At 44.9% G+C, this 25,468-nt stretch overlaps 1 protein-coding gene across 1 annotated transcript; it reads left to right on the top strand.

The window, feature by feature from the left end:
- Positions 1-2,585: 2,585 nt before the first annotated feature.
- Positions 2,586-18,858, top strand: LOC120942625 (chemokine-like receptor 1). Its single transcript, XM_040355597.1, has 2 exons — positions 2,586-2,856; positions 17,548-18,858. Exon 2 carries the CDS (start codon positions 17,557-17,559, stop codon positions 18,634-18,636), a length of 1,080 nt encoding a protein of 359 aa, XP_040211531.1. The 5' UTR covers positions 2,586-2,856; positions 17,548-17,556; the 3' UTR covers positions 18,637-18,858.
- Positions 18,859-25,468: the final 6,610 nt, after the last annotated feature.

Here is a 25,468-nt window from a genome sequence, read left to right as displayed (position 1 = left end):
TAAGTCGGCGCAGATTCTGAGTTAGGTTGGCGTATCTACTGATACGCCGACCTAACTCTTACTGAATCTAGCTAATAGTCATAGTTCTACTTACCTGCTCTTTGCAATATTATTGCACAGAGCTACCTTGTCCTCTTCTGGAGTCCCCCATCAGTGATGTTTTCTTCATCTTCCTACGAGTGCCCCCATAGCAATCTGTGTTCTATGCAGCACCTGTGTGGGTTCACTCCAGTGCTGGGCTGTGTATATCCATAGAGACACACAGCGTGGCTCGGCCATGCCCCCCCCCCACTCCCTCCTCACACAATTTGACGGACATCAGCAGAGCCTATTAAATCTCCTGTGAGATCATTAAGAGGGAGCAGCAGTTCTTCAAACAAGACGGCATTGGATCATGATTGAACTTGTAAGCGTTTAGGGGTGGGGGCATAGTCGTGCGCAAGGGGCACATCCTAATCCTGGAGTTGGCAATCCGTCAATCATGGGCAGGTGACAGGTAAGCCGTGATCGTTACTTGCCGACCCCCAGAACCTGGACAGGACAGGCAGCGGGGGTGGAAATTAGTGAAACCGATCTGTATTTTCTTTTGCAGCAGCTGAAAGTAGGCTTCTCCTCCATTCCCTCTCGTTGACATTCAGCTGCCACAGGAGGAAAATACAGGAGATCGGTACCAATATATCAATATATGCCACCCCTCTGGTCCCTGTTTCTCTTCTTTCTGCTGTCCAGGCCCCCCTGTGTGCTCCCCCACCCCCTCACCCATTGTTTCAGGATGAAACAATGCGGGGAAGAGTCCAGTTAATATGTCATAAACGCATAAGTGTTGGAGCTTTGAGGCGCACACCCCAATGCAATAGGCTGCGCACACCTATGGGTGGGGGGGACAGGTATTGAAAGTTTTTTTTTATCCTAATGCAGAGAATGCATTAAGGTAAAAACCTTTTGGGGCAGATCCTCAAAGATCTGCACCGGCGCAGCGTATCTGAGATACGCTACGCCGCCGTAACTTACCTGGCTTTGGTTTGAATCCAGAAAGAATTTGCGCCGTAAGTTACGGCGGCGTAGTGTATTTCTCGCGGCGTAAGGGCGCAGAATTCAAATGCGGCGAGTAGGGGGCGTGTTTCATTTAAATGAAGCGCGTCCCCGCGCCGAACGAACTGCGCATGCCCCGTCCGTTAAAACTCCCAGGGTGCATTGCTCCAAATGACGTCGCAAGGACGTCATTGTTTTCGTCGTGAACGTAAATGGCGTCCGGCTCCATTCACGGACGACTTACACAAACGACCTAAAATTTTCAAAATTATACGCGGGAACGACGGCCATACTTAACATTGAGTACGCCACCAGATAGCAGCTTTAACTATACGCCGGAAAAAGCCGAACGGAAACGACGTAAAAGAATGCGACGGCCGCTTGTACGTTCGTTCGTGGATCGTCAGAAAAAGCTAATTTACATACTCGACGCGGATTATGACGTGAACGCCACCCAGCGGCCGCTGGAAAATTGCATCTTAGATCCGACGGCGTACGAAGGCGTACGCCTGTCGGATATAACACAGATGCCGTCGTATCTTGTTTGGTGGATACCAAAACAAAGATACGACGCACAAAATTTGAAATTACGCGGCGTATCAACAGATACGCCGGCGTAATTTCTTTGAGGATCTGCCCCTTTGAGTTTAGAACCCCTCTTACATCATAATATGCATGCAGTTAATTTGAAAATATATATCCCTCAGAGGGAGGCGCAGGAGTAGTGCAGAGTTCTGGAGGTGAGGTAGGAGGGGACTTCCAATGGCAGTGCTGATCACAGATCATGTGATCTTGTGGGAGGGAGCACAGAGCTTGAGCACATGGCTGGATAAAGAGAGCCAGAGCATTGTGTGTATAAGGCATGTAATATCCAAGTTAGTGGTTCATGCGTTTCAAAATTGTGAGTTTAGTGGTCCGTGAGGTCCAAGGTTGGCGACCACTGTTCTAGGCCACCACAACATGTTTCAAAAATCGTTCCCCTTTTTTCGTGTAAAGTGAATCTGTCGCTGCACAAAATATTTTAAAACAAGCCATACCTATAAAAGAAGATAAAACAAACTCATCTTTTCTGCTGTCTGAGCCACCAACGCCGCTCTGATCCTGAGAACTCTTCTGCTGAAGTCCACACTGACACTTATGCCGCGTACACACGATCGGTCAAACCAATGATGGACCATTTTCATCGGACCAAACCGATCGTGTGTAGGCCCCATCGGTTATTTATCCATAGGTTAAAAAAAAGCAATCTTGTTTTAAATTTAACCGATGGATACCTAACCGATAGAAAAAAAAACGATCGTTTGTAGGCACGTCCATTGGTTAAAAATCCACGTATGCTTAGAATCAAGTCGACGCATGCTTGGAAGCATTGAACTTCGTTTTTTTCAGCATGTCATTGTGTTTTACGTCACCGCGTTCTGACACGATCGTTTTTTTTAACTGATGGTGTGTAGGCACGACGGACCATCAGTCAGCTTCATCGGTTAACCGATGAAAATGGTCCATCAGACCGTTTTCATCGGATGGACTGATCGTGTGTACAGGGCATTACAGAAAGTGTTAATCTTCTTAGGTTTGCGTGCTGTCCTTTCCCAAGTGAACTTCCCTTTTTGACTTGTGATTATTTTCCATCTATTTTTATGTTGCGGTTGGAGTGAAGCCAATTGACTTTTCTTGTGGTGTATACATTTTCTTGAAGTTACAATGGTACTCCTCCTTCCTGCAGACTTCTAGAAAGGAAGTGACAAATCTTAAAGGTTATCATAAGAAGTCAGTGAAGGAAGACTAGAAGGCTGTGTGTATCTCTGGACTACCATAAACCAGGTATGACAATAGAATGGTACTGCAGGTAGACAGGCTGTAGCCATAGATGTGCATATAGCTCTTTGGGAAACCATGTGTGCATCCTTCAACATATTGGGACCCCTAACTTATGTGTCCTGATGCTCAGCCTAGGATATAGAAATTTGATAAATATCCATATAGTAATGAGTGCTTTCAAAGTTGGAATCACTCACAAGTGCCTCCTAGGGTAACCGAAAATAGCCTGGTCCTGATTATTATTATTATTATTATTATTATTATACAGGATTTATATAGCGCCAACAGTTTACGCAGCACTTTACAATATAAAGGGAGACAAAACAGTTACAATACAATAAAATACAAGAGGATTTAGAGGGCCCTGCTCAGAAGAGCTTACAATCTAATAGGGTGGGGGTAGGTGGTACAAAAGGTTGTAACTGTGGGGAATGAGCTGATGGAAGTGGTAAAGATTAGTCGGAGACGTGATAGGCTTCCCTGAAGAGGTGAGTTTTCAGGGATCGCCTGAAGGTAGCAAGAGTAGGGGATAGCCGGACAGGTTGAGGTAGTGAGTTCCAGAGGATGGGAGAGGCTCTGGAGAAATCCTGGAGACGAGCATGGGAGGAAGAGACAAGAGGTCTTGAGAAGAACGGAGAGGACGGTTTGGGATATGTTTGGAGGTTCTGAGTACTGCACGAACCCATCAACTTAGGGGCAAGATCTGGACTTTTATGATGAACCTTAGGGTTAGTCTGTTCGTCTGTGTTCTTCAAAAGCAAATCTAAAATTATTGCGCAGAAGTGACCATTTACAAAATGCATTCTGATGTGCCGCAATCTCCTAAAGTGTATTTATTGCTAGAAATAGCTATTATGAGGCTTCCAGCTCTGCCCAGAAATGCATACTAACTTAAGCCTCGTACACACGATCCAACTTTACGGCCATAATTGTCTGATGGACGTGTTGTGTCGGATAATCCGACCGAGTGTATGCTCCATCAGACAATTATTGACTGAATTAACGATAGGCATGTGCAAAAGGGAAAAATTTGTTTTGTTTCGTTTTAATTTGTTATTTAATTAATTTTGTTAAGTAAGATTCGTTACATGTGTTAAATTCGTTTTCGGAATTTGTTCGTTTTCGAAAATATTTCGACCGGATTCGATAATATTTCAATCGGATTCGAAAACAAATTCTATTTGAATCGAATTCGAAAACAATTCGATTCGAAAACAAATTCTAATGAAAATTTAAAGCAAATTTGAATCAAAATCTAAAAAATATAAATCGATTTCTAAAAAAGAATACAATAAAATAGAATATAAAATAATAAAACAATAGAAGGAAAATCAAATAATAGTAAAGAACAGAATGGAATTTAATATAATGTAATCAAATACAATACAATATGACCTGGTTTCTTCTATCTATCTTCTATCTATCTTCCATTTTCTGAAATTCGAAATTCATATAGAATGAACTCAAATTCGAATAGAAAAATATTAGAATAGAGCAGAAAAAAATATATTTATATATATATGTATATATATTTTATTATTCTACTCTTCTAATATTTTTCTATTCGAATTTGAGTTCATTCTATATGAATTTCGAATTTCAGAAAATGGAAGATAGATAGAAGATAGATAGAAGAAGCCAGGTCATATTGTATTGTATTTGATTACATTCTATTAAATTCCATTCTGTTATTTACTATTCTTTGATTTTCATTCTATTGTTTTATTATTTTATATTCTATTTTTTTGTATTCTTTTTTAGAAATCGATTTATATTTTTTAGATTTTGATTCAAATTTGCTTTCAATTTTCATTCGAATTTGTTTTCGAATCGAATTGTTTTCGAATTCGAGTCGAATAGAATTTGTTTTCGAATTTGAGTCGAATTTCGTCCGCGGGATTTCGATTCGAAAACGTTTGTTCGGATTTGGCTAAATTCGTTAATACTACAATTCGGGAATTCGTATGCATCCGAATGTCCGAATAATGAAAAATTTGTCCGAATTTCGATTCGGAACGAAACGAAATGCACATGCCTAATTAACGACAACAAAAGTTGGCTGTGCATGCTCACCAACTGTTGGGCAATAAATCTGTTAGGTCTTTTATCCGATCGTGTGTACTCAAGTCCAACCAACTAAAATCCAAAGTACAAACACGCATTCTCAGAACCAATGCTAAATATCAGACAATAGCAGAAGTTGCCCAAAGGGTGGCGCTAAAGAGCTGAAAAAACACGTGATTTGGTGAATGTTGGCTAAAAATGTTGTGCCGTGTGTATGCAAGTTCACCGCCAACGCTCTTCGGACCAAAATCCACAGAAAAGTTGGTTGGAAGTCCGATCGTGTGTACAAGGCTTAAAGGATATAAGCATACCAATGGTATAATGGGCAGGGTGATACCCCCTCAGGGGCTAAGAATTAATTGAAAAAACTTATTAAGAGAAATCTAAGTAAATATTGAGTTATGGCATGTTCCTAAAGATGAAATTATTTTAAGAAAAAAGTATATAACTCAGTATGTTCTTCCTATGATTAATTATTTCTGAAATGTTTACATGCTATCCAGAGTTGCATTCCATGGGTAGGTGTTAAAGCAGAATCAATTGATGCAGCTTTATGTCGTACTGTCTCAGTAGGCTAGTAATTGCTGAATGGAATAGCCTCATAATTATTTCATAAATATATAATTTCTGCTGTTAAATCTTAGTAATTAGTAGTAATTAGAGTGATTCTGCCTAAATTGATTTTCCTGCAAAGCCGCTGATTTTGTTGTCAACATTGAACCTTAAAGCCCCCGTACACACGATCGGAAAAAGTCCAACTGACTTTTTCCATCGGAAATTCTGACCGTATGTATGACCCATCTGCCTTTTTTCCGAGGAATTCCATCGGAGTTTAGATAGAGAACATTAAAGCGGATGTTCCGCCCAAAAAAAATATTAAAAGCCAGCAGCTACAAATACTGCAGCTGCTGACTTTTAATATTAGGACACTTACCTGTCCTGGAGTCCAGCGGCGTCCGCAGCAGAGGACGAGCGATCGCTCGTCACCCTGCTGCTCCCCCCTACATCCACGCTGAGGGAACGCTGTGTGCTGGGAGCCGAGTGTTCCCAGCACACAACGGGGGGGCGACGGGATGTGACGCAATGCCCGTCTTTTGCCCGTGAATGCCGGGCCGGAAGTGGGTGCATATACCTGTCTTTCAGGTATCTGCATACCCCTCCCCCCTGAAAGGTGTCAAATGTGACACCGGAGGGGGGGAGGGTTCCGATCAGCGGGACTTCACTTTAGGGTGGAGAACCGCTTTAAGGATGAGCTCCGGCGTGTTCGCACAGTCCATGTGCAGAGCCCGCCAGGAAGTCGACACAGCGCTGCGCTAATCACAGGCAGTGAGAAATTTCCCGATGCTCGGCTGCAGAGATTGGGAATGTCTCCCTGCATGTGATTAGCGCAGCGAGGTGCTGACTTCCGGGCGGGCTCTGTACGCTGACTGTGCGAACACGCCAGAGCTCATCCTTGGAGAACATGTTCTCTTTTACTCCGATGGAATTCCGTCGGAATTCCAATGCGAGTTTGGCCGGGCAAAAGCCCGATCGTGTGTACGGGGCATAAATCTCTTAATTTCTTTTTAGAGAGTGTTTTAAATTTTAAGTGTTTGTATTTTTTTTCCTGTATGTTATTTGTTTCTTATACTTTAAATTCTTTATTTTTCACTTTTTGCATTGCCTGTTTTTCCTTTATCTGAAAAAATAAATAAAAAAAGTAGGCTAAAGAAGGACCATTTTTGGCAATTAAATCAAGCTTAAAAAATTGATCAATGGTAATTTCAGTGAAAAATGAATTGATAGTTGTGAATATAGTATTAAAAAAACGTTTCATTGAGCGATTGGATCCATATGTGTATGTCCGGCATAAGAGGTTACCTAAGCCTTGACTATACCTCTCCCCTCTCATGCACTGCCCATAGGGCCCACTACACCCTTTGAGCATCAAATACATTTCTATGCCCTTGAGGCTGGGTTCACACTAGTGCGAATTGGATGTGGTTTTCGGCATCCAAGGAGATTGTGACTGGCTCTCAATGGAGCGGGTTCACATATATCCGTGGCGGCTTCGAAGTTGAATCGCACAGGAGTCCTGTGTGTCTTTGGCTCCGTTTCAGGGCCGAATTCAGGGAAAAATTTGGCCCTGATTCGTCCCCTGCTGCGATTCGCATCCGTCGAGGGTGTAAACCCAGCCTGAATGTTTTCCTGAGTACACAAGTGCCACACATCTGTTTAGGAGCATTGCACTCAGCAAATCAATGCAGCATTAAGCAGAAAAGGCTCTGAGAGTCGGTTTAACCACTTCAATGCTGGACACTTTCACCCCCTTCCTGCCCAGGCCAATTTTCAGCTTTCAGCGCTGTCGCACTTTGAATGACAATTACTCATCCATGCAACATTGTACCCATATGACATTTTTAGCTTTTTTGAGACAGAGAGAGCTTTCTTTTTGTGGTATTTAATCACCACTGGGTCTGTTTTATTTTTGCTAAACAAACAAAAAAAGACCAGAAATTTTGAAGAGAAATAAAAATAAGTTTTTCTTACTTTCTATTGCAGATAAGTAATTTTTCTTCTTCATTTATGAGGCAGCACTAATGAGGCTGCACTAATGGACACTGATAGGAACCACTAATGGGCACTGATAGATGGCACTAATGAGCACTCATAGGGGTCACCGATGGGCACTGATAGATGGCACTAATGAGCACTCATAGGGGTCACTGATAGGCACTGATAGATCGATGGCACTAATGAGCACTCTTAGGGGTCACCGATGGGCACTGATAGATGGCACCAATGAGCACTCATAGGGGTCACTGATAGGCACTGATAGATCGATGGCACTAATGAGCACTCATAGGGGTCACGATAGGCACTGATAGGCATAATTGATAGGCAGCTTCGATGAGGAGGCACTGATACGAAGCACTGATAGGCACTGATGATCAGTACCCTGGCTATCGGTGCAAAAGTTCCCTGTCACACTTGCCAGTTACCGCTTTCCTCTCCTCATGCTATGACAGCGCATGAGGAAAGGAATGCCGATAACCAGCAAGTTTGTTTACATGTGATCAGCTGTGATTGAACACAGCTCATCACATGGTAAAGGGCCATTTTGATTGGCCCTTTACTATGATCACAGGGCGGATGTGGCGGGGGATGGGGTTCATGGCCGTCTTTCGGCTATAGGACGGTAATGAGGTGGTTAATGAACAACATCATTAACACTAGGGAGCATATTTATAGAATGGACACCGCAATCATTTTTCAGCTGGACACCACTGTTTGTCTCAAAGTTATCTCTGCATTATGCTGCAAAGAGCACTTTTGTGATTGAAGATAAAGCTGGTCACATGACTTTTAAAGGTCACCTTTTTTTGGGAGGTCAACATTTATTTTTATTTTTTTGCTCATTAGTAGAATAGTGCTCTGCTTGCTTCACAGACCTACAGCAAGCAGAGAATTATGCATATTTTAGGGCACATTGTTCGTCTATAAAAATGCCAGTATTTTTTTACTTAAACGCAGCAGAAAGGATGCTGCACATATTTACTTGTTCTGTATTGAGCATGATAAACCACTGGGGGTGCAGAGTAAGAAATTGTGATGCAGCGCGACTTCAGCGCGAACTTTGAGCAACTTGCAACGCGACTTAAAGTTGCCTCCAGGACAGGCGACTTTGGCTGTGGTCAATCGCAGAATAATCAGCTCTGTGGGAGGGAGGGGTTTGCCTGTAAAGTCGCTTCAAAAAAGGAGGTCCAACTTGAGGGCAACTTCCATTGAAATCTATGGGTACAAGTTGCCTAGAAGTCGCCTTGAAGTAGTACAGGAACCTTTTCTGAAGTCGGAGTGACTGCAGTAGTGTACATAAGACGGCTCCCATTCACTTCTCATTTCTTATATCCAGCAACTTTGAGGACTTATGCCCAGTACACACGATCCGAATATCGTACGACAGATCATATGACTTTTTTCGCTTAATAGTCGCAAGTAGAAATGAAATGGTTATTAAAGTCACGAAAATTCTCATACAACAGAAAAAATAATAATATCGTAAGTGATGTCACTTGCTGTAATGTATTTGTATTGTATTTTCGGACGACAACTGTACTGACTAAATGAAAATCGTACGATCTGGTATTGTACGAGAAAATTTTTCGTGCATGTCCGATAAAATAATATCGGATGAACGACGATATGATCGGCTCTCGAAAGCTCTGTACTAACGATCCGATTATCATCATATTTCAGATGTCATCTTGCTTCAGCGTGTCTTCCGGGTATCGCCGCTCCAGCGCTGTGATGGGCTGGAGCGGAGCGGCGATGTCGTCACTTCAATCCGGCAAGGTCCGGCGACTGCCGGCCCTTTAGCTGAGGATCCCCGCTGCGCATGCGCCGCTGCAATCAGCAGTGCATTGCGAGCGGAATATCTCCTAAACCGTACAAGTTTAGGAGATATTCTTTATACCTACAGGTAAGCCTTATTATAGGCTTACCTGTAGGTAAAAGTTAAAAAAAACGCCTATACAACCACTTTAAAGCGGGATTCCACCCGCAATTTTTTTTTTAAGTCAGCAGCTACTAACAGTGTAGCTGCTGACTTTTAATAAGGACACTTACCTGTCCTAGTCGCCCGCGATGTCGGTCCCCCGACGTCGATCGCTTGGTCTTGGCACCTCCATCCTTACTAAGGGAAACAGGTAGTGATCCCTTACGGCTTCACTGCCCGTTTCCTACTGCGCATGCGCGACTCGCATGGTGCTTTGTGAATGGGCGGCTGCCTCCTGGGATACATACAGTTCCCAGAAGGCAGCGCAGCTCATTCACAAGAAGACATGGCGATGTAGGATAAGCCAGAAGATCCACGGCGGGGGAAGAAGAGGCAGAAGAGCTACTTCCACATAACAACCGCCCTTTCAGGTGTGTATAAAAAAAATATATTTCTTTATTTTAAGATTTTTAGGCATAAAAAAAAAAACGGGTGGAACTCCACTTTAAGGGGACTCTAACATAAAGGAAGACTAATGGGTTCTAGATTATGTGAAATGATTTCTGTTGTTCCAACTCATTTTATAAGGACTACAGAAAAACTCATTCAGTTCATTTGGATTTGTTCATTTATAAAACGGATTTTTTTTTCAGCCTGTGAATATTAGTAAAACATATATAATGTGGCCCTTGTACTGAAACATTTGAAGTCCTTGTACCGAAAAAGTTTGAAGACCTCTGTTTTAAAGAATCATCTCTGTTCTAACATGAAAGCCCTGGAATTTCAGTTTGAAAACTAGTTCTATTGTTTTGAGCTTGCTCCTGTAATGTGCTTTCTACCAAGTGTGATTCCCTTATAAGGTAGATCTAATCTGTAACCCAAGTGCTTTCTCCCTGGCTTTCCAGAGAGCTCTGTGGCTTCCGTGAACACACAGGTTTGTTGGGATTCTTTATTACGTATCTATTCCTCTTTTCATGGGATGTGTGGGAATTAGATTGCTGGCATCATGCAAGTGACTTTATTTAACTCATTTTGATGTAACATAATGTCTGGTAATTGAATGAAATTTCCCTGCTCAACAAGCATTCTAGATACAATTAGGGTGCCGTTGTGATACCTCTCAATGAATGCAGGACAAAGTAACAGTTTCTCTATGAAGGGGATCTTCTGAGGCACTTAAAGTCTCCTTATGAACCGTCTGATATTATCTCAGTGGGTTGCCTCGTCAGCCCCCTCCTCATCCGACCAAAAAATTGAAAAAAACAGACAGAAAATTGTCAGCCGAACAGCAGTTGCATCCAATCAGATCCAGCCAATATCTTGACATCCAGCGGGTTGTGACCTCCTCCCACATGATAATACCTGAGTGTAGCAGACCAGGGCCGATCCTAGGCAGGGTGCACGGGGTGCTCCGCACCCAGGCGCCGCAGAGGTGGGGGAGCCGAAGCTCCAAAGTGCTCCTCCTTGTCTGTGTCCAGAGGCAGAGCGCATGTAGCGGTTACTGCGGTTCCCCATCCCGCTTGCTCTCTCCACTGGCAACTGACAAGAGCGCATACCTCCCACTGTCCCCGGAATCCGTTCTAGGTACCACAGCGGGGCTTAGTACTGGAACACGTTCCAGTACTAGGCTCCACTAATTAATTCTGTCCATTGTGCATGGAGCAGTCTCCTGTCTGCCCCGCTCCCTTGGCGTGTGTCGGCTCTTCTCCCATTGGCGGTGTGAAGAGAAATGCTCTCCGAGTGCCACCCTCCAAGTAACCAAAGATGCCACGTATCCCCCGCCCCCTGCAAAGTGCTTCTGCTCCCAGCGCGTCTGAGCTACAAGGATCTAATGGACAAGTACTGATCTATGGGGACACCTGATGTGGGGGGCTCTGATGGGGACACCTGCTGTGGGGGGCGGCTTTGATGGGGGACACTGCTATGGGAGGGCTCTGATGGGGGACACCTGCTGTGGGGGATCTGATGAGGGACACCTGCTGGGAGGCTCTGATGGGGGACACCTGCTAAGTGACCGCTTTAAGTTCCAACGTTATTGTTTTTGTCTAGTTGAAAAGATGGTATCCCACAGAGGGTAGACATAACAAGGCCTTATTACACTGTTGCTCTGCCAACCAGAACTTAAGACAGTGCACCCTGCAGATCTGGGTAGAAGAAAGGGTTACCGGAGACATAAGTCAGCTAGCAACTAGAGCTGCTTCCAGTGCTGGGACAAGGCCATTTGGTGCCCAGGGCGAAGATGGCAAACATGCCCCCCCCCCGTTTTTAAGAAAGAATCAATGTCTTAGGAAACATGTCCCCACATACCTTGAGCTCAGAAGTAGTCAGCACAAGCTGCAGTGGGGCAGAAAGATTCAAAATATATCTTGCAAGTGAGAGTCAGGAAAGGAGCAGGGAGTCGGGAGCCGCGAGTAGCAGGGGGATGGGGCGGAGCACGCACAGGATGTCACACCCGGTCAGGCACTCTTGTGACAGAAAACCGGGACCCGCGAGTTGCAGGGGCGGAGCATGCACATGACATCTCACCTGGCCAGGCATTCTTGTGACAGAAGACTAGGAGTGAGAGCCGCGGTCAGGAAGCGGGGCGCGCACACGCAATGTCACGGGTTGCTGGGAAACGGGCGGCCTGGTGGTCCGGGCAAGAGCGTCGCTCCGTCTGTGCACAGACTGTGGGCCGCCATTTAATGACTGCTGTTTTAGAAGGACACTTCACTGCGCCCCCCCACCCCCAAGAAATCCAATAAATTGTACCACCCAGGGAATCCGCAAGCTATGTCCAAGCCTGTAATTTAAAAGGCTGTGCATACCTGCATACACAGCCTGTTGGTCTTCTGCAAGACATGTACACTGGGTTGGGGACTTCTTCCCTCCCAAAACTCTTAAAACTTTGGAACCCAATTCTCCGCTCTGAATCGATATTCCAGAGCCCCACGCTCTGCATATGTGTGAACCCTGGGTCACTTCCACCTCCATTTTCACAGTGGCAGGTGCTTGCACTGTCACAATGCCAATCGATTCCAAGAACAAATTCCGCGTACACACGATCAGATTTTCCGTCGGAAAAACCTTGGATGTTTTTTTCGACGGAATTCCGCTCAAGCTTGGCTTGCATACACACAGTCACACAAACGTTCTCTGAACTTTCGACCGTCAAGAACGCGGTGACGTACAACACTACAGCGAGCTGAGAAAATAAAATTCGAAGCTTCCGAGCATGCGTCTAATTGTTTCCGAGCATACGTCGGAATTGCTACAGACGATCAGATTTTCCGATTTTTTTCCGTCTGAAAATTTGAGAACCAGCTCTCAATCTTTTGTTGGCAGAAATTCCGACAGCAAAAGTCCGATGGAGCATACACACGGTCGGAATTTCCTTTCAAAAGCTCACATCGGACTTTTGCTGTCGGAATTTCCGATCGTGTGTACGGGGCATATAAAGCAGATGGTGCAGCGCTAATAGCAGTCCATGGATATAAACACCGTCCGTGAGGTCTTCAGTGCTAATACAATGAAGACATGCAAGTGAATCCGTGGGAGCAATGAACCTCCACCAATAGTAAAAAATGGCCGCTCACCATACATAGGGGACCCTTTAATAACGGAGGGTCACATACACATTCACCAGCGAGCACTAAAGAGGATCCAAATGCAATCAGGAACCAGAGGAGAAACTAGACCAATGGTTCCAAGTACCATGCGTTCATCTAAATAGAAAAGGCAAATACATAGTGCTCTCCGTGTAATAAAAACATATTTAATACAATGGGATGGAAAACTTACAAAAAAGGCACCTGGTCCGGTGGCAAATATTGCAGCGTGTATACAGATAAGCCGTGATGGCCGTGGGTGACGTCACGACGCATAGCAGAAATGTACAGTGACATTCATACTGTACATTCGAGAACTCATTATATACACAGCATTACATACAAAGCCAACACCTAGATCCCAGTTTGTACAAGGAAAGCACTTTACAAGAATTATTTGATCATAAATAAAATATACTTATAAATGTTTTCTAATTAATATATTTTAACACTGGCTACAAGTCAAATTCCATTCCAAATGTCCTTAAAACACTCCCTAAACAAAAGTGCCGTTCCATTATTTCTGTGAGTTGTCTTGTGCACCAAGTCAATGTATGTGGGAGAGGTTACACCGATAACACCTTAACAAGCGTCAGCTCTGGTTGTCCGTTTCTGCAAAACAAGGTAATAGATTTTCTCTTTTAAAAAATGTGGGTTGTAGGATCTTAACTTTAATTAGTAGGATTTCATGGAAACATGCGGGAGTGACAGCAGAAAAAGACCAAGTGGTCCATCGAGTCAGCTTTTTTCCTTTTTTTTTATTTTTTGGAGGAGGGTGGGTTTTTTTTTTCCTTTTTTTTTTTCTTCAAACATTTTTCTCTGGAGGTAGACGGAGAAGAGTGACTGGTCCTGGAAACTACAGTCCTCAATGACTAGCTGCAAAGCTATGTTGATTAAACTCAAGAAAAGGGGCATATTCACACCAGCAAAACCCTGCCTGGAAGCAACGTCAGACCCTTTAACTTGACCTTCAAAACACGTGCTCTTGTGGAGGGATTGCCTGATAAATAGAATCAGAAAAGAGGAGAGGTGATCAAGAGCTGAGTGTTCTTTGCCTACTGGAATATGTCATGTTAAAGGGTCTGTCAATAACGCCAAAAGTTATAGGGCCAGATTCACATAGAATTGCGGCGGCGTAACGTATCGCATTTACGTTACACCGCCGCAAGTTTTACGGGCAAGTGCTTGATTTACAAAGCACTTGCCTGTAAACTTGCGGCGGCGTAGCGTAAATCCATCCGGCGCAACCCCGCCTAATTCAAATGGGGCGTGTATCATTTAAATTAGGCGCGTTGCCGCGTCGAACATACTGCGCATGCTCCGTTTTGAAATTTCCCGCCGTGCTTTGCGCGAAATGACGTTGCACCGACGTAATCTTTTGAACGGCGACGTGCGTTACGTCCTTTTTTATTCACAGACGACTTACGCAAAAAAAATTAAAAATTTAAAATCCACCCAGCGGGCTCCGAAGTATTACACCTACGATCCGAAGGTGTACGAAGCCGTACGCCTGTCGGATCGAAGCCAGAAGCCGTCGTATCTTGGTTTGAGAATTCAAACTAAAGATACGACGCGGCAAATTTGAAAGTACGCTGGAGTATCTGCAGATACTCCGGCGTACCTTTTCTGTGAATCTGGCCCATAGCGTCTACAAAATAGGGGATCGTTTTTTTATTTTATTTATTTTTTTACTAGTAATGGCGGCGATCTGCAATTTTTTATTGTGACCATGACATTGCAACGGACATATCAGACACTTTTGACACATTTTTAGGACCATTCACATTTATATAGCGATTAATGCTATAAAACTGCACTGATTACTGTGTAAATGTGACTGGCAGGGAAGGGGTTAACACTAGGGGGCGCTGAAGGGGTTAAATATGTTCCCATCACAGGACTGACCCCCCATCTGACCCCCCATCACAGGACTGACCCTCCTTGTTTGTAGACTCCTGTCCTGCATAGCACTCCCCCTCTCCATAGAGCCTTACCTTATTTACACAAGACGGAAAGCACGGCAGCCCTGGACAACGGGTGGGACTTTTCACATTGCATAGCAACCAATCACTCACTTCTTAACTTACAGAGTCCTGCCCTTTGTCCAGAGCAGCCGCGCTTCTCATCTCGAGTGAATGAGACAGACAGTGTAAGGAGGGACCATTTAGTGATGATTGTTAAGGCGGGGTGGAGCGGTGCTTGCGGGGGGGTGTGTTGGGGCAATGAGAATTGTGTAGCTCTTCCTGTAGCAGCTGGAGGGAGCAGAACGGGCTGCCCCAAAAGTGCCGCCTGGTACAATGGTACCATTGGGTCCCATTATAGGGCCGGCCCTGGTCATAGAGAACCGAGAGTTAACCGGAGAACCGTTGCAGTACGAGTGTACATTCATCTCTGAGAGTGGAGGCCTGACTTGAGTTTGTGTATTCCCCCATGCAGGGCTGTCTTTAATATTGATTGGGCCCTGGGCAAACATTTTCTTGGGGCCCCCCATACAATTTCACTCTCCACCTGCTCTGAGACATACAATAAATAGCAGCTAGACTTAAAATCAGTTTACTGTATCAGATCAGGCAGCAATTGCGATTGGTTGCCACTGGTTACAGTATATCATTACCACTTACTGACTGGTTGCTAGAGGTTATAGCACACATTACGGCTCACTGATTAGTTGCTAGAGGTTACAGCACGATTTCTGCTTGTTAATTGGTTGCTAGAGATTACCATGCAGTAATGCCGCGTACACAAGATCGGACTTTCCGACAACAAAAGCGTGGATTTTTTTCCAACGGATTGTTTGCTCAAACTTGTCTTGAATACACACGGTCACACAAATGTTGTCGGAAATTCTAAACGTCAAGAACGCGGTCACTAACAACACTACGACGAGCCGAGAAAAAAGAAGTCCAATGATTCCGAGCATGCGTCAAATTAATTCCGAGCATGGGATTTTTGTGCGTCGGAATTGCATACAGATGATCGGAATTTCCGACAAGAACTTTTGTTGTTGGAAAAATTGAGAACCAGCTCTCAAACATTTGTTGTCAGAAATTCCTACACACGGTCGGTATATCCGACCAAAAGCTCACATTAAACGTTTGTTGTCGGAAATTCTGACCGTGTGTACGCGGCATTATACTGATTTGTTGCTAGAGGTTACAGCATATCATCTCCTCACTGCAGGGGGGCATGATATACATATAAATGCTGCCATTATTTACATATCAATTCTGCCAGCCGCAGCTATTTACAGATGAATGCTGCCACTATTTACATATGAATGCTGGTTATTTACATACACACAGGGGGGCAGATTCATGTAGCACTTACACCGTTTTTTTGGGAGATGCGCGGCGTAAGTGCAGATTTGCGCCGGCGGATCGCTGCGCCGTACCCAGAGACCCAGATTACGCCTCCAAATAGACTTCATCGCCTCGGTGTAACATTTCCACGCCGGCGCGGCGTTGGCGCAGATTTACGCTGGTCCGATCTGGCGCGGCCATGGTTTTTGTGTTTTAAATATGCAAATGAGGTTTTTGGGCCGATTCATCAACCTAAGCTTGACCGGCGCAGGCTACTCCCGGTGCGCGGAACTGAAATTTCCGGCGCCAAGTTACCCCTCATAAAAGCAGGGGTAACTTTGCACCAGACTTGCACAGGTCAGCTGGAGAGCAGCTAAAGCAGCAGCGTTACAGACGAGCTGAGCAACAACACTTGCTGGACAACACATCAAGCGACCTAGCTTGGAATAAAAAAGCTTCAGTACATTTGCACCTGCAGGGCGGAAGTCTGGGCTGATTTATGGACTGGGCGTTGGTAGTGGGCCGGCGTAGCTCAGGGGTCACCCCAGGGCGCAGTTCTGAGCATGTGCAGATTGGGGCATTTACCCCTGGATGTCACAGAGCATGTGCGGTCTAAGATGCGCCCCGGCATGACCCCTGCGCCACGGTCGGCACTTCATTAGCATAGGGTGACTCCCATTTGGCCTTACCCCACCTTACGCCATCTAAAATCCGCCCTGCTGGGGCATCGTAGACAAAAAAAGTTTCTTGAATCACCTAACTGCCGCTCCGCGCTGGACCGGTGTAGTCTAAAAATGATGCACCACGCCGGTGCAAATCTGCACCATTGTACATGAATCTGGCCCACGGTCTGCACGTGAGTCATCTGTACACAAGAATAGGGCAGAGCTGGGCAGCATTAGTACCAGCACTTCACACTGAGATATCGGGACACAGCACAAGACTAAAACTTCAAGGGACAAGGGAATTTAAACTGGTATAGTTGGAAAGTATGAGGCAGCTGCTTTGGGCCCCACAACAGCTTCCCCTTTTGCCCTGCCTTAAAGACGGCCCAGCCCCTTTGTCAGCTTTAGCGATTTCTAGCGTAGCCCAGAAGAACCCACCCTGGGGTATGCCTCTCATATGACCCTTGCTTCCCACCACACAAGGAGGGACATGATAAACAACCACTACCCAGCACCCTGCCCTTACAAAATAGTTTTTGCTGGGAATGGGGCATTAAATTGTTACCTGCTAGAATTTCATAATTGTCCGTCTCTTTATCTTTCAGGTTTTAGCAATGGACGAGCTGCATGAAAAGTTTTGTAAACTATTCTGGAACATCTTCAATAATCCTGAATTTGAAGGCCTCGCTCCCAGTCCAGTGAACCCAACTGCAATTCAGTATGCCAGCTTCCTGTTGTCTATACTCACCTGCGTCATTGGATTATTGGGCAATGCTACGGTGATTGCTGTTACCATGTCCTTAATGAAAAATTCCAAATCAAAAATATGGTTCTTGAACTTGGCGGTTGCCGATTTCACTTTTAACCTCTTCTTGCCATTCAACGCGGTTTCGGTACTAAAGGCATACTGGCCCTTTGGAGAGTTTATGTGTAAATGCTATCATTTCTTTACCTTTGTGAACATGTACGCCAGCATTTACATCCTCATTGCGCTCAACATCGATCGTGCTTTGAGCATCGCCAAACCAATATGGCACATGAAGTTCCTTTCCAAGAAGATTTGTTACTCTGTCTGCACCCTCATTTGGCTAACGGCGACCATGTCCAGCATTCCTGCATTTGTTCACAGTAATGAATATGAACACGGTGAAAGCGAACAAAGTATACAATGCACACTACTCTCCCATGACCTCAGCAATATAGCTTATATCCATAGTGAACTGAACGTCAGTGCAAAAGAAATCATGAAGAATCTGTCACCAGAACATTGTAACGCTGTAGGAAATGAAGGCCATGACCTTATGTTGAATAGCATGTCTTCCTTAACAACTGGTCTTTTAGTTTCTCTGTTTGTGATCGGCTATTTCATTCCACTCTGCATTATCCTTTTCACTAATCTAGTTATTGCTATTAAGGTAAAAAATTCTCAGTCGGGACCATCGTCCAGACTGTACCGAGTGGTCATTGTGACGATCATGGCGTTCTTCTGTTCACGGACGCCGCTGGTCTTAGCGCAGATCATTTTCCTGGCTTCTTCTTACACTGCGGAGTTTACACTGATGTACAAAACTATTATGTATTTTCCGTTTCTCTCCAGCATAGCCGCTATCAACAGCTGCTTAAATCCCATTATCTATGTGCTGATTGGCAATCAAGTAAGAAACCTAATATGTAGTATGCTGAAAAAAATGTGATAAAATGAAGGAAGGTTATAGTAACTACTACTGCTTCTCAGATCATTTACAAATATTTGGTCTGTTTAATGCTGCTTGTGGTATTTTTTCGAAATGAAAAAATAAAATAAGAAATATTCTCCTGGGAAGAACATCTATATAAACTCAAACTACAAACCTCTCCTATTTGGTTTCTTTTAGCCCGTTAAATATACCATTGAAAGGGTTTTGTTAAATCTGTTTTATACCCCGGGTCTTATATTAATTTTGGCAACAAAAGACACAATAGGGCTTATTTTTGGGGTAGGTCTTACCATGTAATGTGCTGTCTTCTATCCTGCTCTCTCTCCCTGCCTGACAGGAATCCTCAGTGTGAACCGAGTTAAAGAGGAAGTAAACCCCCCCCCCCGAAAAATGGGGAAAAAAAGAACCTGCAAGAGAAAGACATAATGAGCTAGTATGCATAGCATGTGGCACTTACCTGAGATCGAAGCCCCCGAAGTCCTCCTCGTTCCCCTCCTCCGCCGCCATGTCTCCTCGCATCTTCTTCCTGTTATTGCCGCTCCGGCGCTGTGATTGATGACGTCACTCCCGCGCACGGGAACGGCAGGTTCCCGCGCATTCACAAAATCACGACATTAACCCCGATAATGCTATTGACAAAAACTGCACTTTCAGTGCGCCTGCGCCGTTGTCTACGGCGCGCATGCACCGTTGAAATCGTCGCCTGTCATTTCTGCAACAATCACCTAAACCTTTTAGGTTTGGGAGATATTTGTTGCACCTTAATCTAGGCTTACCTGTAGGTTAAAGGGGTTTACAACCACTTTAAAATACTTGTAAAATCCTATAATCCACTCTATTGCAGTAGTATATAATGTACAATGTGTGTGTTTCTGTAATATAATTGTGCCAAATACCTTCGTTATAGCGCTGCTCTGCGCTTCTGTGACCCTCCGGAGCTCTCTTCCCCACAATTATATTACAGAAACACACATTATATAATACTGTAATAGAGTGGATTATAGGATTTTACAAGCATTGTAAACTAGGGCTTATTTTGGGGGTAGGTCTTATATTGCAGCTCTCCCGGAAAATAATGCTAGGTCTTATTTTCGGGGTAGGTATTTTTTTCGGGGGAGACACGGTAATTGCAAAAAAATTGTAGATCCTGACAGAAATCTAGTAAGCTCCTAACATTCTGTGACCCTGCAATACTAAAAATCATAAAAATATATACTACGCTCGTCCAATATATAGTATCAAGAAGTGGCTTTCTCCTCCTCCTCCTCTTCCAGTCAGTACACTCCCCCCACAGTTAGAAACACCTCCCTAGGGAGCACTTAACCCCTTGACCGCCCACTAGTGTTAACCTCTCCCCTGCCAGTGACATTTATACAGTCATCAGTGGCCATTTTTAGCTCTGATCGCTGTAGAAATTTCACTGGTCCCAAAAAAGTTTCAAAAGTGTCCCATCTGTCCGCCACAATGTCACAGTCCCGCTAAAAATTCGCTGATCACTGCCATTACTAGTAAAAAAAAAAAAAAATGCCATAAATCTATCCCCTATTTTGTAGATGCTATAACTTTTGCGCAAACCAATCAGTATACGCTTATTGTGATTTTTACAAGAATACATATTGGCCTAAACTGATGAAGACATTTTTTTTTTGGGGGGGGGGGATATTTATTATAGCAAAAAGTTAAAAATATAGGGCTAGATTCAGGTAGCAGATACGCCGCCGTAATTTCAAATCTGCGCCGGCGTATCTTTACGCCGATTCTCCGGCGGACCGTTTTCAGCGGACAGATCCGCTGGTGTGTACGAGGCCTTAGAGCTGGTTCACACAGAGGCGACTCGTCAGGCGATTTAGACGCCTGACAAGTCGCTCTGTTCTGTACAATTCAACCGTTCTAATAGGAGCGACTCAAGTTTACAGGTTCCTGTCCTACTTTGGGACAACTTCAGGGCAACTTGCGTTGACTTCAATAACGGCTCTTATGCCGCATACACACCATCACTTTATGAGATGAAAAAAAACGACATTTTCTGTGAAGTAAAAAACGACGTTTTTGAAACTTCAATTTTCAAAGACGAAGTTGCCTACACACCATCGTTTTTTGACAATGCTCTAGCAAAGCGAGGTTACGTTCACCACTTTTTTCCATTGAAGCTCGCTTCATAACTAGCTTCTGGGCATGCGCGGGTGTAAAAACGTCCTTTTAAACGTCGTTTTTTGCTACACACGGTCAATTTCTGTGAAGTAAAAAACAACGTTTTGAAAAACGACACATAAAATTGAAGCATGCTTCAATTTTTTTTTGTCGTTTTTCACAAGACATAAAATAACGTTTTCCCCCACACACGGTCATTTAAAGTGACGTTTTTAAAAACGTCGTTTTTTTTCATCACATAAAGTGATCGTGCCTGGGCTTGGAGCTGTAGTGTGATAGTTTACATGCGTCTATGTTTTCAACAAAAGTCTATTAAAGGAGTAAACAAGATCTTTTGAGGTTTGGCAAGAGGTCAAATTTTCGTTTTAAGAGCTACTGGAAAAGCACTTTAAAACGATTAAAGTCAGTGTTCTTTGTTGCTGAATGCAGTGTTTCAGATCAACATTTTGATGCTTTTCCAAATGTGTCTGAAGGGTTTGTACAATAGGCCTATTTTTATCTTGGACTAAAGGTAAGGTGACCAGATTTTTTAAATGAAATCTGGGGACATATTGTTTTTTTTATTGGCAAATGGTAAACTTTTTTAAGCATATTTTCCTCAAATAATATATGCAGTGTATGTGCTATTTATTTATAGAATGATTGACAGATATATATACATTATTTTGAAAAAAAAAAAAAGATACTTCTTAGAATTTTTTGGGATATGACTTACAAACGTTAAAGTGGAGTTCCATCCAAAAATGAAACTTTCTCTTTTTGGAACCCTCCGTCCCTCCGGTGTCACATTTGGCACCTTTTAGGGGGGAGCAGGGAGCAGATACCTGTGTAATACAGGTATTTGCTCCCACTTCCTGGCATAGATCACTGCGGTGATCACGATGACCTACACCACTTCCTGCGCCTAAACTGTCCTCCCCCGCTGCCTTCTGGAAAACACACAGGTACCAGTGAGGACGCGCAGCGAGACTCGCGCATGCGCAGTGGGGAACCAGGAAGTGAAGCCGCAAGGCTTCACTTCCTGATTCCCTCACCGAGGATGGCGATAGGGGCAGCCGATAGCCGAACGACTGATCGGTTTCGGCTGCCGACATTGCGGGCACCCTGGACAGGTAAGTGTCCATTTATGAAAAGTCAGCAGCTGCAGTATTTGTAGCTGCTGGCTTTTAATTTTGTTTTTTTTAGGCTGGACATCCGCTTTAAGATAGAAGATAAGATAGAGAAAAACTTGGAGGGAGGGATGGGGTGGCAAAATCCAAATCCAATCCGGGCAGGGGTGGCTCCAGACAATTTTTTCTAGGAGTGCTATGATGGTGCTTGAGGAAAAACTGAGGGCGTGCAAAGCGTTACTGCGCACCTGTAGGCATGGCCAAAAGGTGGGTTTGGCCCGCAAGTGGGTGTGGTCAGCAAGTGGAGGGGTTTCTTCATGGCGTACAATGGTGATCAGTATGTTCTGGCCTCTGTATATGTCAGGGCTGGGCTCAGCCCTTCCTTCTCTGTGCTGGCAGCTCAGCTGTCAGCTAATTGCCAGCTCCCATCTCTCCACAGTGATCCACCTGTTGATTATCCTGCTCGTCAGCTCTGCCTATTTAAAGTCTTCCAGTTCATTTGCTCTTTGCCTTCGCCTGTGTTAACATCACAAGAGACTTTCTCCTGCGTTCCTGTTGAAGACCTGCTTGACAGACGTTCCCTCTGGCTACAGATCCTGCTTGCTGTACTACTACCTTTATCGCTGGCTCTTGGACATTGGCTTGGCCGACTACCCGATCTGGTTACTGAACTCTGGCTATGTTTAGACTACGCTTACTCTGTTTACCCTTTTATTTTTATTATTAAACAAGTGTGATTTAACTGTACTTCTGTCTCAGTCTGATTCATGGTTTCTGACAGTATACCAATAAAAAGCTACAAAATGCAGCACAACCCTACACTTCCTTTGCATCTCAAAACTCAAAGAAGGCGGGCTGGAGAAGAGGGGCGGGTTCAGCACTTTCCTATTGGCTAAGAAGACAGCAAAGAGGCTGTATATCAATTCGCCTCTGAAATCTGCCTGCCGGGTCTAGCTAGAGATCATCGGGTTATGCGTCAGAAGCTGCTGTATCCCTTCACAGGAAAAAAGAGTCCCCAGCTTCCTGGCATCAGTACAAGATTTACAGATGGAATAAAATGTTAAAAACACTGGACCACATACTGGTATGTGAATTTTGGGGGTGCTGTGTGGGGGTGCTTAAATAATTTGTGAGGATGCTTGAATACCCCCAAGCTCCTATCTGGTGCCGCCCCTGAATCCGGGGACAAAACCAGGGACAGACTAGGTCTGCGGTAGCGTCCTCAGTTCGGGGACTTTCCAGAGAAACCAGGGATGTCTGATCACCCTACATAAAGGGTCCAATTTAATGAAATTCTTTACAGAGTAAGGATTGCCACTACTGACCTCCTTCTGTAAATGTTAGTTCCCTGGCTGTCTTTGGCTTCAGTAATCACTGTTCTGGGACAAACATGGAGCTAGAGAAGTCAAAAGAACAGTGCCCATCAAACGCAGCTATCAATTGTCGCCACTGTGCCATCAATTGTCGCCACTGGCCCATCAATTGTCACCACTGTGCCCATGAATTGTCGCCACTGTGCCATGCCATCAAATGCAGCCACTGTGCCATGCCATCAAACGCAGCCACTGTGCCATCATTTATCGCCACTGTGCCCATCAATTGTCACCACTGTGCCCATCAATTGTCGCCACTGTGCCATGCCATCAAATGCAGCCACTGTGCCATCATTTATCGCCACTGTGCCCAGGGCTGTCTTAATGAGAGTGCACACCTGGGCACTGCCCAGGGGCCCCAGCTGCATTGGGGGCCCCTGCACTTTGCCCAAAGCAGCTGGTCCTTGAGCCCACCCTTCCCTGAAATTGGGGGCCCCATGATAGCACTGAGAGTGATAGATACACAGGGGAGGCAGTCTGCCTCCTACCTACCTGATGTCTGTTTACCTGCACTGTCATCATTGTAGGGGCCCCAGAGCATTACTTTGCCCAGGGGCCCAAGACCCTATTAAGATGGCCCTGACTGTGCCCATTAATTGTCACCACTGTGCCATGCCATCAAACGCAGCCACTGTGCCATCAATTGTCGCCACTGTGCCCATTGTCACCACTGTGCCATCAATCGTCACCACTGTACCATCAATCGTCACCACTGTGCCCATCAATTGTTACCACTGTGCCATCAATTGTTACCACTGTGCCCAGCAACTGTCACCACTATGCCATGCCATCAAACGCAGCCACTGTGCCATCAGTTGTCACCACTGTGCCATCAATTGTCACCACTGTGCCCATCAATTGTCACCACTGTGCCATGCCAAACGCAGCCACTGTGCCATCAATTGTTACCACTGTGCCCATCAATTGTTACCACAGTGCCCATCAATTGTTACCACTGTGCCATCAATTGTTACCACTGTGCCCATCAATTGTTACCACTGTGCCCATCAATTGTTACCACTGTGCCCAGCAATTGTAGCCACTGTGCCCAGCAATTGTAGCCACTGTACCCAGAAAAATGCTGCCACTGTGCCCAGCAATTGTCGCCACTGTGCCCTGTAAAATGCCCCCTCCCCCCGCCTGGAACGTACCTTTCTGGGGTCAGCTGTGCTTCCAACGTCCCTCGATCTCTTCTCCCGCCCTCGATGACGCTTCAGCCAATCAGGTTACCGGTAAACCTGATTGGCTGAGAATCCTGTCACTCTTATCCAAGGAACGCACCCCCCGTGCGTCCCGAGGATAAGCATCTGGAAGCCGTTTACAGCCTGAGGGCTGTAATCGGAAAGCTCCTATCTGGTGCTGCCCCTGAATCCGGGGACAAAACCAGGGACAGACTTGGTCTGGAGTAGCGTCCTCAGTTTGGGGACTTTCCAGAGAAACCAGGGATGTCTGGTCACCCTACATAAAGGGTCCAATTTAATGAAATTCTTTACATAGTAAGGATTGCCACTACTGACCTCCTTCTGTAAATGTTAGTTCCTTGGCTGTCTTTGGCTTCAGTAATCACTGTTCTGGGACAAACATGGAGCTAGAGAAGTCAAAAGAACAGTGCCCATCGAACGCAGCTATCAATTGTCGCCACTGTGCCATCAATTGTCGCCACTGGCCCATCAATTGTCACCACTGTGCCCATCAATTGTCGCCACTGTGCCATGCCATCAAATGCAGCCACTGTGCCATGCCATCAAACGCAGCCACTGTGCCATCATTTATCGCCACTGTGCCCATCAATTGTCACCACTGTGCCATGCCATCAAACGCAGCCACTGCCACTGTGACCATTGTCACCATTGTGCCATCAATCGTCACCACTGTACCATCAATCGTCACCACTGTGCCCATCAATTGTTACCACTGTGCCATCAATTGTTACCACTGTGCCATCAATTGTCACCACTGTGCCCAGCAATTGTCACCACTATGCCATGCCATCAAACGCAGCCACTGTGCCATCAGTTGTCACCACTGTGCCATCAATTGTCACCACTGTTCCCATCAATTGTCACCACTGTGCCATGCCAAACGCAGCCACGGTGCCATCAATTGTTACCACTGTGCCCATCAATTGTTACCACTGTGCCCATCAATTGTTACCACTGTGCCCATCAATTGTTACCACTGTGCCATCAATTGTTA

This window comes from Rana temporaria, chromosome 6 (genome assembly GCF_905171775.1).
Source record: "Rana temporaria chromosome 6, aRanTem1.1, whole genome shotgun sequence".
Classification (NCBI taxonomy): domain Eukaryota; kingdom Metazoa; phylum Chordata; class Amphibia; order Anura; family Ranidae; genus Rana; species Rana temporaria.
The sequence above is the reverse complement of the archived record's forward strand: the minus strand, read 5'-3'. Positions and strand labels throughout refer to the sequence as shown.

What these genes read in the sequence shown, in the direction of transcription:
- LOC120942625 (XM_040355597.1), top strand. Translation starts at nt 17,557, where the DNA reads ATGGACGAGCTGCATGAAAAGTTTTGTAAACTATTCTGGAACATCTTC.